Source organism: Peromyscus maniculatus, chromosome 12 (assembly GCF_049852395.1).
Source record: "Peromyscus maniculatus bairdii isolate BWxNUB_F1_BW_parent chromosome 12, HU_Pman_BW_mat_3.1, whole genome shotgun sequence".
In the NCBI taxonomy this organism is placed as follows: domain Eukaryota; kingdom Metazoa; phylum Chordata; class Mammalia; order Rodentia; family Cricetidae; genus Peromyscus; species Peromyscus maniculatus.
In genome coordinates, this window is record NC_134863.1 from 85,776,818 (window position 1) to 85,794,737 (window position 17,920).

The 17,920-nt window shown below is 42.2% G+C and overlaps 1 protein-coding gene across 2 annotated transcripts in view; it reads right to left on the minus strand.

Moving 5' to 3' along the window:
* Brwd1 (bromodomain and WD repeat domain containing 1) overlaps positions 1 to 17,920 on the minus strand; it is a 96,720-nt gene that overhangs the window by 47,523 nt on the left and 31,277 nt on the right. For both annotated transcript variants that reach the window (XM_076549291.1, XM_076549292.1), the window contains exons 13-20: positions 17,748 to 17,846; positions 14,786 to 14,936; positions 13,992 to 14,126; positions 8,031 to 8,159; positions 7,654 to 7,879; positions 4,850 to 5,038; positions 2,920 to 3,103; positions 422 to 515 (exon numbers count right to left, since the gene is read on the minus strand). In XM_076549291.1, the coding sequence (XP_076405406.1) occupies positions 422 to 515; positions 2,920 to 3,103; positions 4,850 to 5,038; positions 7,654 to 7,879; positions 8,031 to 8,159; positions 13,992 to 14,126; positions 14,786 to 14,936; positions 17,748 to 17,846 (1,207 nt within the window). The remainder of the gene's footprint in view (positions 1 to 421; positions 516 to 2,919; positions 3,104 to 4,849; positions 5,039 to 7,653; positions 7,880 to 8,030; positions 8,160 to 13,991; positions 14,127 to 14,785; positions 14,937 to 17,747; positions 17,847 to 17,920) is intronic.

Sequence of the window (17,920 nt, forward strand, 5' to 3'; positions counted from 1 at the left end):
ACTACCTTGTAAGTCACCATGTCACCATTAATGGCATAAAGCCACCATGAACAGAGTTTCACAGGCTGGGATGTGACTACCAAGTACAAGCCTCAGTCAGGTTCAATCCCCAGTACCCCACAGACCTGGAGTGCTGGACAGACCTCCATGGCATCTATACAAGCTATGACAGTGGCTCCATCAGAAAGACAGCACACATCAGCTGAGAAAGGACAGGAAGAGAGCTAATGTACTGGTCACTAGACGTTATCAACAAGGATCCTTTAACGCTACAGAACCACATATAACAATAAACACGTCTATGTTGGCTCTAAACACCCAACGACAGACCTCAAGCTATCGATACTATACTTTTAGAAAGCTACTAAAGTTTTTATAAAGAACACTGAATGTTAATTTTGTGGTAAGGAGAATCAGGTACCTTTTGTGAAAGCTGGAAAGACTTCTTTTTCCTCCCTATTACATACAGATTTCTCTCCTCTTCGCCTTTCTCAATGCGAAAATCTTCCAAACGCCTGCAAAATAAAGTGTGTGGTGACAGAGGCTGCTGGACTGACAAACAGTAAATCACTACACTACAGCTTTAAAAACCATTCAGTTTATCAACCTTGAAAGGACACATGAAACGATTAAACTTAGAAGAAACGTGGAGCTGGGCACAGTGCCCCTCCATCACTTGGAGGCTGAGGAAGAGAATCCCCTCAAGGCCAAGCCTCATCAGGCTGTGGAGCTGAGGTCCTACCTGAGACACCACCCCCCCCCCAAAAAAAAAACTGCCTAGAACTTGACATTTTATGTACTTTTTACTTTTGAATATTATTAAAAACAAACCTCAGTGATACCTACTTATACTCAATACAAAAATATTCATTAATTTGGAGTGGTCCTATTAGGACCACTTCAACAGGCTATCCCATTTCAGGACTCTCCCATAATTTTCAAGATTATACTTCCTTTCTGTAAATAAAATTAAAAGCAACATGTTTCTATGCAAATTATTCAACTCCAGTTTTGTATCTCACATTAAATAAAAACAGCAATGCTGTTCCACTCCTCTAAGTGCACATAATTAACAGTGCTCAGGAGATGCTTTAAAGAGGACAAATTTCAAACCGAGGAGCTTGTTACCATGAGTTTAAAAATGGCATTTTTATTCTCTGTGGGAACGACTCAGGTCTCTTGATTCTAATTTAAACCCTACTGAAACATCTGGCTGGATGTTTTTAACATCTCGATGTAGGAAAGGCTGGTGTCTTAACCATGCTGCCTATTAACAATGTGCAAGGGACGAAAACTGATTTCAAAGGAACATTTTTTAAAAAGTAAAACAATGGAGGGAGGGCTTTTTTTTACTGGGTATGAGTGTCTTGCCTACACTTATGCATGTGCACCACATCTGATCCCCTGGAACTAGAGTTACAGGTGGCTGTAAGCCATCATGAGGGTGCTGAGAATCTAACCCAGGTCCTCTAAAAGAGCAGCTAGTGCTCTTAACCAATGAACCATCACTCCAGCCTGAGATTCTGTTCTTTTTAAAAATCTGAATTAAAACAAAGCTGAAGGAAAAAGAAAAAAAATTTTTTTCTTTTTGGTTTTTCGAGACAGGGTTTCTCTGTGTAGCTTTGGAGCCTATCCTGGAACTCACTCTGTAGACCAGGCTGGCCTCAAACTCACAGAGATCTGCCTACCTCTGCCTCCCGAGTGCTGGGATTAAAGGTGTGCACCACCACCACCCAGCTTGAAAATAAATTTTTATTTTAAAGATCAAAAAAAAGGATTTGTCCAGTTTTTCACAGATCTATGTTACAACTGTATGATTAAGAATGTTAAGAGGAGGGCTAGAGAGGTGGCTCAGTGGTTAAGAGCACTGACTGCTCTTCCAGAGCTCCCGAGCAACCACATGGTGGCTCACAACCACTTGGAATGAGATCTGATGCCCTCTCTTCTGGCCTGCAGGGACACATGCAGACAGAATACTGTATACATAATAAATAAATATATCTTTAAAAAAAATATTAAGAGTGAACCTCGCCGGGCGGTGGTGGCGCATGCATTTAATCCCAGCACTCGGGAGGCAGAGGCAGGTGGATCTCTGTGAGTTCAAGGCCAGCCTGGTCTCCAAAACGAGTTCCAGGAAAGGCGCAAAGCTACACAGAGAAACCCCGTGTCGAAAAACCAAAAAAAAAGAGTGAACCTCTCCTGCCAAGCGGTGGTGGCGCACGCCTCTAATCCCAGCACTTGGGAGGCAGAGCCAGGTGGATCTCTGTGAGTTCAAGGCCAGCCTGGGCTACAGAATGAATTCTAGGAAAGGCGCAAAGCTACACAGAGAAAACTCTGTCTAGGAAAAAAAAAAAGGGGGGGGGGGACGGACCTCTCCTTTAAAAATGTAAACAAGAGACCCTAATCACATTATTACCTAAATCATTGACTCTAGCCACAAAACATCAATAGGTACTGACATACTAAAACTAGGTTAGGTGTTATATGTGCCTTATAACATAATTTACAACATCCTTGCAAAAAAAAAGAAAAAAAGAAAAAGGTACATTTGAGACAGCTGGCAATTTCAATACTGACTAAATCTTTGGTTATATGGAAGAACTGCTTATGTTTAAAGGTATGGTAAGAGAAAATAATGCTTGACTTTTAGGAACACATTCTAATTACCTAAAGACGACGCTTGGGTCCTGATTTCTAAATAACACTGAAGGGAAATGGGTGTCTTCAGAGATGAAACAGAGTTCACTACACAACAATGCTGGGAAATTAAATTCTGAATTCTCTCCACAATTAAACTGCTCATCCATTACTTAAATGCACCTAAATGGTTATTCCTACATCAAGTGGGATACAAGGTTATCTGCAAATAACCACATTACAACATTCTCCTGAAAGTGAAGAAGGTGTCCTTCAACAGACCTGAACATGCCTGGTGGTGCCTCAGGAACAACCACTCTCCGCTTCCAAGCCTGCAGGTCACGCTCTGTGGCAATCTGACTCCGGGGAGCATTTTGATGCATCTGACGAACACCTTCAACCTGCCCACTCCGGCGGAGACCGATGTTTGGAGGAGACTGAATGTCTAAACTCAGTCTTCTAAAACCTAGGAAAAATTATCAGGAAATATTTTTCAAATATTTCAAAATTATTATTCACTTAACATACACACACACACAAGAATAAAAATAAATTGGGCTGGAGAAATGGCTCAGTGGTTAAGAGCACTGACTCTTCTTATAAAGAACCTAAAATTCAGATCCCAGCTCCATATCAGGCAGCTCAGAACTACCTGTACCTCCAGAGTCCCCTTTAGGCCTCCACACGTATTCACACATGCATGTAGTAGGAGCTGTGTGAGCCGTGCCCTGAAGCACTGCCCCTAGTAAGGTGACAGGTAACTGTTACACCTGCCTATGACCCTGAGGTACATGTTACTGGGGCGTGGCCACTTAGGGACCATTAAGACCTGGGATGCATATACGATGCTCTCTCTTCACTACCTTCTCAAGGTTCTGGATGCTGGAACCGATCAGGGCAGAGCTCTCCAGAGAGCAGCATTGGACCGTGCCTCACCCTTCCAGGATCCAGCGACAAATTCCTTTATTCTGTCTTGTAAGTTAATCCCCAAATAAATTCCTCTGGTCATTGAGCAGACTCCATGGATAACAATATAATCTCAATACACACATGTACACACACGCATGCACAGACACAAGAGTGTGATACGGCATGCACTCAACACAGACCCCTAAGTAATAAATAAAAATGCATTTTACACATATGAAGTACTAGGGCAATGCCTGGGACCACGGGGAGTGGAACTTGACAGGTAGGTGATGGCAAAGACAGCAAAGAGACCAGAAGACAAGGCAACCTCCTATGTGCTAAAAGCAGTCTAGTGCAATGTGTGGCCCAATCTTCACTAAAGAACATACCTTACATACAAGTATTTATATTAAAAATCACTGGCAGTCGCGTGTTGGTGGCTCACGCCTTTAATCCCAGCACTTGGGAGGCAGAGCCAGGTGGATCTCTGTGAGTTTGAGGCCAGCCTGGTCTACAGAGTGAGTTTCAGGACAGGCAGGACTGCACAGAGAAATCCTATCTTGGAAAAAAGAAAAAATAGAACTAACCCTTATTAGTATGCAGTGATTCTTAGAATAGGACTAAAAAGGCAAGGTACAGAAAAATGTAAACATGTTTCGTGCCTGTTCACATGGTAACCTAAGACACATCAACACTGTTTAGTACTCCTGCTTACAATGTTTGACTAAAAAAAAAAAAACAATCTAAAAAAAAAAAAAAATCAGACAAACCCAGACAGAGACACAATGTGTAAAACAGCAGGACTTGTTCCTTCAAAGGTACTATGCTTTTAATATAAAAGCCATCAAGGAAGACAACTGCCGAGATGAGGAACAACCAGTGTGAAATGAACAGTCCCACTAGGGGCATCCCTCTGCACTAGTCACCAGGTAGGTCTCTCAGCACACAGAATGAAGGACTACGTTCTTCTAGCTTACCCTTAAACTCTGATTTAAGAAGAAATTAAGTCTCCACTCAAGTAAGTTTCCCAAAAGATGTGAATGTCAAAACAAGGAGAAAGGCTGAAAGTACTTTTCCTTTAAAAATATTGCTGTTTGCTCTCACAAAACACACAGACTCCATTTTATAGCTAAGAGGGCTGACAGCCTTTCACTCCATTTTTTGAGTAACAAAGCAATTTTAGAACACTAGAGGCACAACTAGGTTGCTTGTGAGTTTCTGCAATGCGTGTCCCTAGTGATGACTCCACTTCTCTTCATTTCAGTACTCTCGTGCTAACGTCAAAGATGCCACTTGTACTTACTCCCTCTTCGGGGTGTTTCTTCCCCATTGGAAAGTCCATTTGCAGTCACATCCTGATCTAGTCCCAGCCTCTGGTCTTGCTGCTGCTGCAACTGTCGAATCATCCCATCAAGAACACTGGATTCAGGGCTTGCTTCACCACTGTCGTTGGTCTGCAGGCTTATGATCTGTTCAATCACCTCTCCGTCACCTGCAAAGTCATCCACTAATCTGTCATCATGATGCATCGGAGCAGAACAACTACAAGCTTCACTAGACACATTAACAGGGCTGGCAGGAAGCTCAGCGGTGGAACACCACCCAGCACTGAACAAGACCCTGATTCCAGGCACCCTGAACAAAGGAACACAGAAACAAAGCACTACGATAAACTTCTTTTCAAAACATAACCTAGTAGGAGAATACCCCACACACAGCAGGTGAGTAATTAACTCAACAGAAGGATTAAAATCAAAGACTGGAGATACTAAGTCACAGAAAGTCTTCACATGACCGGTGGACTTGCTGTAACTGCTGCGTACTGTGTCCCTTATTTGTACACACTGTGCTGCACTGAAAGCTGCTGTCCAGACCTGGGATCTAAACAGCCAACTGCCTGGGTGGTGGCCCAGGGACTAGAAGCTGTGACATTTCTTCTGTCTCGAGGAAAAAGAAGATGGTCTTTTAGTCTCCAACAAAAGACAACCAGTCTCTATTTGCCCCAGAGGTTTTGAGAGCTATCTTAGTGGGTAGTGGGGAGTGAAGCATTTCTTTTCTTTATGATACTGTTTTTTTTTTTGTTTTTTTTTTTTTTGGTTTTTTTCGAGACAGGGTTTCTCTGCGTAGCTTTGCGCCTTTCCTGGAACTCACTTGGTAGCCCAAGCTGGCCTCGAACTCACAGAGATCCGCCTGGCTCTGCCTCCCGAGTGCTGGGATTAAAGGCGTGCGCCACCACCGCCCGGCTATGATACTGTTTTTAAAAACTCAGGGTCTTCTGAGGGCTAGCCAGGCCAGTGCTCAAATCATTGAGGTATTCCAGTGTAACTAGTACCAGTAATTATTACATCAAGCTCACAAACATGTTTTTAAAGTACCTTTGTTTTTCAAACAATGCCTTTCAGAGGGTGGAGGTAAGTGTTCATGGAGGGTGAGATCTTGACTCAAAATCAAAGACTGAGAAAATAAAAGACGGAGTCTGTGACCTGAAGTGCTTGCCTGCCTGCCTAATCAAGACCTCAAATGAATCCTGAGACTAAAAGAAAAAGTCAAAAGTCACAAAGGACAGAAAAGACTAACAAATAGAAGGAATATGACAAGCCCAATCTCAGTCATACTAATGACACTAAATCTAACGGTCACACATACACATAAATAGATAAATCTTAAAAACTCATGCTTCGCCGGGCGGTGGTGGCGCACGCCTTTAATCCCAGCACTCGGGAGGCAGAGCCAGGCGGATCTCTGTGAGTTCGAGGCCAGCCTGGGCTACCAAGTGAGCTCCAGGAAAGGCGCAAAGCTACGCAGAGAAACCCTGTCTCGAAAAACCAAAAAAAAAAAAAAAAAAAAACTCATGCTTCAGCCAGGCAGTGGTGGCGCATGCCTTTAATCCCAGCACTGGAAAGGCAGAGCCAGGTAGATCTCTGTGAGTTTGAGGCCAGCCTGGGCTACAGAGCGAGCTCCACGATAGGCACCAAAACTACACAGAGAAACCCTGTCTCGAAAAACCAAAAGAATAAATCAACCAACAAACAACAAAACACTAATCCTGCAAAACACTAACATTTGGAGACCTAAAAAGTATCAGAAGTGCTTGTATTATTCTTTGAATTTTTCCAAAATTTAATTTTTTTACCTTTATATTTGTGTGCTCATGGGCACATAAGCAAGTACAGGTGCCTACAGAGGCTAGAGGCATCAGACCCTCTGAAGAGCACACCATGCTGTGATTATGGAAATCAGAGTAACTAAGTTGTTTCTCTTTCCACCATGTAAAGAATGGGTATAAAACTCAGGCTTATCAGGCTGGACAGCAAGTACCCTTACCTACTGAGCCATCTCTCCAACCCTCAAAAATCACCAGGTAACACCAAGGCAACCCCCAGGAAGCTACAAGGATGACCCCAGCTAAGACTCCTAACAATAATGGAGAGGGTGCTTGAACTGGCCTCTAGATAATCAGATTGGTGATCTACCATAATTGTCATCAGAGATACTCTATCCAGTAACTGATGGAAGCAGATGCAGAGATCCACAGCCAAGCACTGGGCTGAGCTCCAGGAGTCTTGCTGAAGAAAGGAAGGAGGGATTGTATGAGCCAGTGGGGTCAATGATGGGGGAACACACAGGGGCAGCTGACATGGAATCATAGGAACTCATGAACTCTAGACCAACAGTTGGGGAGTCTCTATGGGATCAACCTAGGCCCTCTATGTGTATGACAGTTGTGTAGCTTGATCTCTCTGTGGGGCTCCCAGCGGTGAGATTACAACCTGTCCCTGGCGCTTAGCTGGCTTTTGTGAGTCTGTTCCCTATGCTGGATTACCTTGCCCAGTCTTGATGCAAGGAGAGGAGTGCATTCCTGACTCAACTTGTGCCATGCTTTGCTCAAGCCCATGGGTGGCCTGCCCCTTTCTGAATGGAGACAGACTAGGAGTGGAAGGGGACCAGGGGTGGGAAGTGTGGGTGGCCCCAGGTAATCTCAGCACGCCTACTGAAGCAGGAGGATAGCTCCAATTTCAAGTCCAACCTACTCTACAATTACAGACAAGCCAGAGATAAACCGGAAAACCAGAAAGACAGACACAGAAAGACGGAATTTGCACTTACTTGTGGCCACATAGCCTAGCTGTGGAACCAAATGTTCGTCTGCTGAGTTTTCTCGACCTGGTACTAATCTCTGGTACTTGGTTGGATGAGGGTTTCCATCTACATCCACCAAGAATGGTGGGGGCATGAGATGAGGTGCCTGTTGTGTCTGCTCATCTAAGACATAGTTATTGGAATCTCTTATCAGTGGTCGGTAGTCAGTATGGAAAAACATTTGATCAGGAATCTATGAAAGTAAAGATCATGGAATGACATCTTAAGATTTTTATTTGTTACGGACAATAATATTAAGCTAGAAGCAACAGGAAATTAAATAACTATTTCCAAACTACCTCTCCAACTATTCATTTTATATACAAGAAAGTGTTAAAAATTACCTTTTCATATGGTTTGCTGCATCCAAAACCAAATATCAGAAGATGCCCATGAGAATCTGTACAGGCAAAATGTTGTCCGTCCTGTGAAAACTTACAGTCAAACACGGCTCCATGTCCTTGCCCTTCAATCTAGGAGACCCAGTAGAAAAAGAACATTACATTAACAAGCTGTATGTTTTAGCTCTACACGTAGGACTGTCTGCTGAAATATATGCTACATGCTCATGGGGGCCAGCACAGGCAGAAAGGGCACAGGACCACCTAGGGCAGGAGGTGCAGGGAGTTGTCAGCACAGCCTGAGTACTGGAAAACACCAAACCAGGTTCTTGTGCAAGAGCGTCAGGTGAGCTGTCTCTCCAGCCACCATGCAAGCACTATAAAAGGTTTCAGATTTACTTTATTTTGTACGTGTGGGTGGTTGGCCTACACATGTATACATGCTTGAAGTTCATGCCTGATATGTCAGAGGTCAGAAGAAGACACCAGATCCCTAAAGCTGAAGTTAAATGATGCTATGAGCCTTCTCGTGGGTGCTGCCAACAAAACCCAAGTCCTCTAATAAACCAACAAGCTCTCAACAGCTGAGCCATCTCCAGCCCTGAGCAAACAACTTTGCTACAGAATCTTCTTTAACGTGGATAACTGTCTACAATATATTCAACAAATATTATTCTTTCTGAACATTTTTTAAGACATAGGGTTTGCATCCGGGGCTTTGCAAATGTCAAGCAAACATTCTATCTATCAAATCCACTCACAGGCTTCTAAGTTAAAAAAAAAATTTAAACCAATTTTACATTAACCATATAGTAGGTGATATTAAACTAGAAAAGTCCTCAAAGACTGAATCATTAACACTCCAAATGATCAAATGAATACATAAAAAACAATTCAAAGTAAAGGTTTTGGGGACAGAAAGATAGCTCAATGGTTAAAAGCACTGGCTGCTCTTCCAGAGGACCTAGGTTCAATTTCCAGCACCCACATAGCAGCTCACAACTGTCCGTAACTCCTGTTTCAGGAGATCTGACCCCTCACACCAATGCACATAAAATAAAATAAATTATTTTTTAAAAGGGTGCCAGGTGGTAGCAACACACACTTTTAATATCAGCACTTGGGAGGCAGAGGCAGGTGGAGATGTCTGAGTTTGAGGTAAGTCTGGTCTACAAAGTGAGTTCTAGGACAGCCAGGACCATTTCTACACAGAGAAACCCTATCTTGAAAAACCATGAATGGGGGCTGGAGAGGTGGCTCAGAGGTTAAGAGAACTGGCTGCTCTTCCAAAGGTTCTGAGTTCAATTCCCAGCAACCACATGGTGGCTCACAACCATCTGTAATGAGATCTGGTGCCCTCTTCTGGCCTGCAGGCATATATGCAGACAGAACACTATATACATAATAAATAAATAAATTTTAAAAAAAAGAAAAACCATGAATGAATGAATGAATGAAGGCTTTCTTTACTTCTCACAGGTGAATGGCATGTACTTTTATTCAGTTGTTTAATATATAAAAGGCTAATATCCTACAAGTCAACAATTAGAGTAGCAAAGTTTAGTATTTAAAAATCAAACTTTTCTAGACTTAAACCATTCTAATGACCAAACGTGACTGGGGGTCACAGGCGTCCATACCTGTGCTCACCTCACTACGCTCCCCTCACTGCAAACTCCCACATTTTTCAGAGGCAGGTGGATCTCTAGGTTTGAGGCCAGCCTGAGCTACAGAGTGAGTTCCAGACAGACAAGGCAACACAGAGAAATCCTATCTCAAAAAAAAAAAAAAAAGAAGTCATGCACCCCATTAATTGTCAGCACAAATGCATATTCATGACCATGTGAGCCAAGGCAAGAAGTGGCATCCCTTCTGGTCTGCTGCATATTAATCAGTACAGGTTAGCAAACAGGAAATAAAATCATTAAAGGGGTAGCAAGACAGCTTAGCAGGGAAAGCCACCTTTTTACCAAGCCCGACAACCTGAGTTTTATGCCTGGACCCACATGATAGGAGAGAATTTCCGAGGTTGTCTTCTGACCTACATGTGGACACTGTCAAGAGCATGCTCCTATACATACACAATAAACAAACATATGCAGATAACCCCGTACTTCCCAACATCCTACTATTAAAACACAGAATGCAGTACAACCCCGAGATCCTTCAAGCAGCCCCCTGGCACAATCTGCCCCTTATTCTCTATATCCCTGGCTAGAATACCCATCATAGTAAACTGGAAGGAAGTGGGGAAAGGGAGAGCATCAGAATGGTAAGGGTCCTATCACACACACTGGCCAAGCTACACAGCATGACCCAAGTATCCCAGGTTTTCCAAAATGAGAAAACCAATTTCAGCAAAGCAAGCCTGAGGTTTACATGTCCTACACAGTGATTCCTGGTGAGATACAAGCTGCAACTCTTCCACAGACCTTAAGTCAAATGTCCTCCCACCCTTCAGGTAGATTATATATTTAGGAAGTTCTGTTCCATACCTAAGGAACAAGCCTGTGTGGTGTTTAGCACCAGGGAATCAAAAATCAAAGCGTCTGTGGTTGGAGAAATGACACACTAGTTAAAAGCCTTTGCTGCTCTTCCTAGCACTCTGCTCTTCAGAGAATCCAAGTTCAGGTACCAACATCCATGTCCAGCTGCCCACACCTGCCTGTAACTCCAGCTCCAGGCAATCTGACACTCTCTCTGGCTTCTCCTATATGCATCTTCTGGATGCATATAGGCATCCAAATACACATATGCAGACATAAAATTATTATCTTGAAAAAAAAAATCAAACAAATCCTAGGTCTCTCAGATAGGCAGTGAGGTAAGGGGGCCTCATTATACAAGGTCAATTACTCTATGTATAGAGATTATTTAAATATAGTCTTGAAAGTGTGAATTAATATAGTTTTGTTTTCACAATTTAAATTCAAAATACAATATACTGGAGCCAACCACAGTGGCATACACCTTTAATCTCAACAACACTCATGAGGCAGAGGCAGGAGTATCTTTTTGAGTTTCAAGCCAGCCAGGTCCACATAGCAAGTTCCAGGGCTACATAGTGAGATACTGGCTCAAAAAAATAAAATAAACAATGTCCTTATTCTTACTAAGTTGCTGTTGTCTACCTAATTACTGTTGTATTTTTTCATGGCACGGTAATTTCAAATGTAATCCATGTGTGTGTACATGTGCATGTGTTTGGAGATGGAGTCTCACTCATATCCCAGACCAGGTTGAGCTGGAACTGCTATTGAGGTCAGACCAACTTCAATTGATTGTGGCAATCCTACCTCGTTCTTCCAAATGATGGGACTGCAGGTGTGAGCTACCATGCCTGCCTTAAATGCTAACATCCTTAATGGTTTAAAATTTTTTCAGGGTTTGTAATTATACATATATGAAAGAATGTGGTTGTATATATGATGAGTACGGTACCACAGAGGTGGCTAAAAACAGGGAAGTGAACTTGGGTTCTCTTCAAACACAGTATGCACCAGACTCCCTTACTGAGTTTTAATCCTTTTTGTGTGTGAAGATAAGAGTCTTAACTAGGTGTCCTGGAACTCACTATAGAGGCTAGGCTGGCCTCAAGCTCACAGAGATACACCTGCCTCTGCCTCCCCAGTACTGGAATTAAAGGTGTGTACCACTAAGCCTAGCCAGTTTTACACAGTATTGAAGAGATGAGTATACTTGTGAATTTTAAGACCATATACAAAGCGTCCAAGGTTTAGGTGCTTTTTCCAATAACTGGAATAGAGACAGTTTTCACAGATGCCTGAATATTACACTTTAGTTGTGTTATTTGAATTCAGTTAATGATAATAAATAAATTACTCCAGCTTAAGGATTTTACATTATTCAGACTGCTGGCAGTGGTGGTAAACACCTATAATCCCAGCAGAGGCAGAGGCAGGCAGACCTCTGAGTTCAAGGCCAGCCAGGGCTACAAAGAGAAACCCTGGCTCAAAAAACCAAAAAATAGAGAAAGAAAAAGGAAGAAACTGTTCAGAATATAATTTCAAGATAATATAAAAACTATAAACAAGGCCAGGCAGTAGTGGCACATGCCTTTAAACCCAGCACTCGGGAGGCAGAGGCAGGTGGATCTCTGTGAGTTTGTTTGAGGCCAGCCTGGGCTACAGATCGAGATCCAAGACAGGCACCAAAACTACACAGAGAAACCCTGTCTCAAAAAACCAAAGAGGAAAACTATAAACAAGGTGTGGCAGTTCACATCTATAATTTCAGAAGATTCAAGAGTCAAGATGATCCTCAGCAACACAGGAAACTGGAGGCCAGCCTAAACTCAGACTCAAAATGGCTCAGAGGTTAAGAGCATGGACTGCTCTTACCAAGTACCAAGTTCAATTCCTAGCACAAGATATGCTCACAATTGCCTCTAACTCTAGCTCAAGTGGGGATCCAACACATCTAACCCACAGAACACATCTACCTCACAAACACCTAAACTCAATATAAAATCAGAATTTGTTGGTCAGGTTTGATGAAAATATATTTATAAGCATAAAATAATACAATAGTTTAATAACCCAATAATAAAAAATATTTTACAGTGATAAACCCAATTAAGTGCCATTTTAAACAAGTATTTCTATCTATACCAGGTGAGACTAATAAACAAATCATGTGCCCAAGACAATGTGTGAGAATACTGTCACTTGTTTATTACATTAAAAAAAGAAAAACTGTGCAGCAGAATCTAATCATAAAACACCAGATGGCACTGACTGACATTCTGTAACATTTGCACACACTCATCCTCAGTTACAAAGCAGCAAAGAGAAAACAGCCAAGCAGGCTACTGAGTGTGGAGCCCATTCAGGTTTCCCGGTGGCTTCACCCAGCAGGTGCAAAAGAAGGGTCTACACTTGGCTGTGTTGAGCAAGGGGAGGGGGGGTGTCTTTCGTTCTCCCCTTAGCATTGTCAAAAAAAGCCCTTTGGAATAAAGTTAAGGGTTGAAGAATAAGGACCCAGGCCCTCCCAAGGCTATCCTGTATTGTCTGTCTTTCCTCTTGTCACCTGGGTATCTCCTTCTATCCATTTCTCACTTTTCCCTACTCAAGAGTTCCCTGGGTCGCAAAAGTGGCGGCTGGACCACAACTGAAAAGCAAAGAGAATGAGAGCCGGGCGGTGGTGACGCACGCCTTTAATCCCAGCACTTGGGAGGCAGAGGCAGGCGGATCTCTGTGAGTTCGAGGCCAGCCTGGACTACCAAGTGAGTTCCAGGAAAGGCGCAAAGCTACACAGAGAAACCCTGTGTGTGTATGGGGGGGGGGGGGGGGGGGGGACGAGACAGCTCAGCCATTTAATGTGGTGAATAGCAATCTGTAGTGGATCCTGATTTAAGCAGCAACCTACCACTATGAAAGGCACTGTAACAACTAACCTAGACCTAGATTAAGCACCACCTTTTTCTCATATAATGGGTATGTCCTAAGGTCTATAATACAATCCTAGTTTGGTTCTAAAATCTAACGACTGACTCAGTTTTATACAGGGATACATACTGACGGGGCTACACAAATGCTCAGCAGTTAAGAGCACAGGCTCCTCTTCCAAGGGATCTAGAATCCAATTCCCACCCGCAGCCACACTGTGGCTCACAACCATCTGTATCTCTAGTTCTAGAGAATTTGCTGCTGTCTTCTGGCCTCTGTAAGCACTGCACACACATTATACACATGCAAGACACCTGCACATATAAAATAAACACACTGACAGGCATATATGCAGAAATAAAAAACTAGGTAAAACTGACGAATATCTGTAAGTTTACAGAATGTCATGTACATATGTGTATGAGGCTATCAGACACTTAGTAATAATAAGTTTCTATTACCTTAATTTGTACAAAAGTTGCCATGGCATGTCAATCAACTTCTGGCTAACTCTTATAATGCATAAAAGCACAAATAAAAACCTCACTTCACTTACCATATTAAAATAATGTTTCATCTTGGTGCCTTTTGTAATATCCCATATAAAAATGCTGCCATCATGTCCTGCAGACAACATAATTCTGGAATCAAAGGGATGTGTCTCCAAAACAAATACTTCATCAGCATGCCCCTTTAGTCAACAAAGTCATAATATTAAGGACAGTTGGCAACTTACATGTTTTTAGTCAACAAAGTCATAATATTAAGGACAGTTGGCAACTTACATGTTGGAAATTAATAAAAACAATGATTTGTACATGTGTATAAAAATTCCCAGTTATTTGAATCACTTAATAAAAATGATTTATACATTATATTCATAACAATGTTACAGTTTCAAAGAAATGGGGGGGGGTGTTCAGGGTCACTGACCCTGTGAGTCTGAGGCCAGGCTGTTTTATATAGGGAGTTCCAAGACAACCAGGACTACACAGAGACCACGTCTCAAAAGCAAAACCACAAGTTAAAGATTTTTCTGTGATATACACCAAATTGAAGGCCAACCCAGACTTGATTCAAAAAATTAAAAAAAAAAAATCTGAGTTTGGCGTGGTGGCAAACATCTTTGATCCAACCACATGGGAGGCAGAGGCAGATCGACCTCTGTGAGTTCAAGGCCAGCCTGGTCTACAGAGTGAGTTCCAGGACAGCCAGATCTACACAAAGAAACGGTCTCCAATCAATCAATAAATAAATAAACAAACAAATAAATGAATAAATAATTAGAAAAGTAAAAACAAAAAATCACTAAAATAAATTTCTGAATTCTATTATATTAAAACTACCTACCAGTAAGTTATGAAGCAGTTGTCCAGTGTAAGAATTCCACACTTTGAGGACATGGTCATTCACAGCTGTGACAACAATACTATCATCCTGATTCCAAGCTATCATTGTAACTTTGGGTTTCATAAACCTCTCTTCTTCAGAAGATGTGTCTCTAACAAAGCAAAGACACTGTGTAAACTCACTTAGAAAGCACAGCACTCAAGGTACAACCCCTCACTAATACAATGTTAACAAGGAAAACCTAAGCAGCAGCTCAGCTGGCGAAATGCTTCTCACAGTGAAGTCCTGGGTTTGATCCCCGTACATAACACTCATGGCAGTGAGAAGCCTGCCATTCCAGCAGGTGGGAAATAGAGGAAGGAGAAGCATAAACTCAAGGTCATCATCAACTACATGAGGTCAAAGTCCAGTCTAGGCTACATGAGACCAGAAAGACAACTGGGAGAATCTAATACATGTGTCTATTTTATCAACACATAACCAGAGGATAACTTACAACAAGCAATACAGTCAGGGCTGGTTTTAGGACATCACTGGTACTTAAAAAACTATCCTGCTCACCCCAAATCGACTGTTAACCTTTTTTTTTTTTTTTTTTTTTTTAATCATTTGTTTGTTTGTTAACACATGGTTTCTCTTTATAGCCCTGGCTGTTCTAGAACCCATTCTGTAGACCAGGCTGGCCTCAACTCAGAGATCCTCCTGCCTCTGCTGGGATTAAAGGTATGTGCCACCACTGGTGGTCTGATTGCTAACTTTCTATCAACTGTTTCTCCAGAGAAAAACAAGGCAGAGAACCTAAACTGGAAGAGTATACAAAATGAGATGAGCCCTAGCATGCATGCATGCATTAAACCACTTCTCTGCTCAACTCTGAAGGTAATGTCCACCTGCTTCAAGTCTCTGCCTCTTAGACTAGGAAATGGACCTGTGTAGCAAATAAAACCTTTCGATGGTTGCTTTTGTGAGTGTATTTGATCACAGTGACACAAAGGAAACCAAGACATGGTTAAGTGCTTTATAACAGATACCTTATTGAGAATAAAACACAAAAAGACAAAGAACAACATAGACCATTCAAAATTCACCATTTTTGTTTTGTTTTCTTTGGAGGGGAAAGTGAGACAAGGTCTTCTATGTAGCCATAAGCTGTCTTGGAACTCTCTACATAGACTAGGCTAGCCTCAAACTCACAAAGATCTGCCTGCCTCAAAGTCACTTTATAATTGACAATTTTATCATGCAAAAGTTTCCAAGTGGACCCAAAATTTTTAATTTAGTAATTAAGTATATTTGCTTATTGTGTTATCCAGTTTTAGCTCCAAGAAAGCTTCTATTTTTATTCATATTTATATATATCCAGAGGGAGCAGCCAACAGCAGCAGCAAGGACCTGCGTTGGGCACTGTGATTGGATTATTTTCTACTTGACAATGTAGAAGCACTTGTGAAGAGTCTCCACGAGAGCCTATCTAGATCCGGTGAGCAGGAAAGCATACAAGAGGAATTATCTCTATTACCTTAATTGAAGTTGGAACATCTGCCCAATGTGGGCAGCACCATTCCCCAGGCAGGGGACCCTGAGATCTGTAAGCTTAGAGGGGGTTCTGAGCTAGAGATACAGGCATGTGTTCATTCATTCATTCCTTCTCCCCTGCTCTTGATAGTGGATGTGAATAGCTGGTTAGAGGTCCTGTCATCATTTTCACAATGGACTGTAAAGTATAAGCCAAATAAACCCTTTTTCCTCTGGGCTGATTTGTGTCAGGGTATTTTATCCAGAAACACAAAGGAAGATAGTACAAAAATATAGTAAATTCTAGCCAGGCAGCAGAGGTAAACATCGTTCTGTAATCCCAGCACCAGGGAGGTGGAGATAAGAGGAAGAGGAGTTCAAGGCCAGCCTTGGCTACATAATTCTAGACCAACCTGGGCTACCAGACACTCTGCCTCCAAAAAAAGAAAGGGGGTGGGGGGGGGGGCATTAAAGCAGCTGCAGAGATGCTCAAGAGTTAAGAGTACCTGCTTCTCTTACAGAGGGGTCATCTGAGGTCTGTTCCCAGCACTCACAACAGGCAGTTCACTGCCACCTGTAACTCGAGCTCCAAGAGATCGCTGGCCTACACAGGCATGCACAACCACATTCTCCCCTCGCCCACAAATAACAAATAAATTCCTTTTAAAATCTTTGTTATTTTTTTGTTTTGTTTTTGGAGACAGGGTTTCTGTGTGTAGCCTTGGCTGTCCTGAAACTCATTTTATAGACCAGGCTGACCTTGAACTCAGAGATCCACCTGCCTCTGCCTCCAGAGTGCTGGGATTAAAGACATGTACCACCACCTCTGGCCCTTAAAATCTATCTTTAGAATGTAAATTTACAACACTGGAAATAATTTGGTTGGGTTTTTTTTCTCACCCCTCAAAATTGTAGGTTTTCAATGCAAATCCTAAACAGAACAAAGTGGAGAATAATTCCGTCCACTTGAATGAAGGACACTTCTACCATATTAAATATTAAATATGCCAGTCATATTTAATAGACTCTGGCATGACCATGATGGCATTACTGGAGGTGGGAAGGGTGGGAAGTGGACCTAGCAGAAGGTAGTACATCACTGGGTGCATGTCATAGGGCCTATATAGTCTGTCCTAGCCTGTTCCCTTGTCCCTCTGTTCTCGGCCTCCTGACCCAACAAAGCACATACTGCTGGGTTCTGCCATATCCTTGTTCCATGATGGATTGAAGCTCCTCAAACTGTGAACCAAATAAACCCTTTCTCCTTTACTCTATTTTCTGGAAAATTTGGTCAAAGTAATAAATATACACATGCACTTTCCTGCATTAATTCAATTACGAGATTGAAGGATTTTATTCATAGCACGTAGGAGGTAGTTAAAACTCTCCCAATAAAATTAACCACACTGGGAAGAAACTCACCAACAGTTCACCTGCGTTGACTTACCCTGAGATTCTGGTAGCCATATCCAATAGGATGCTTCTCCATTCCAACTGTTCAAACCTCCAAATCCGAGCTGTTCCATCTCTGCTTCCACTTAAGAACCTTGAAACATTCAGAAAAATCATCTACTCACATGCTAACTATCAAGGATTACAATTAACATTAAGTGAAATACA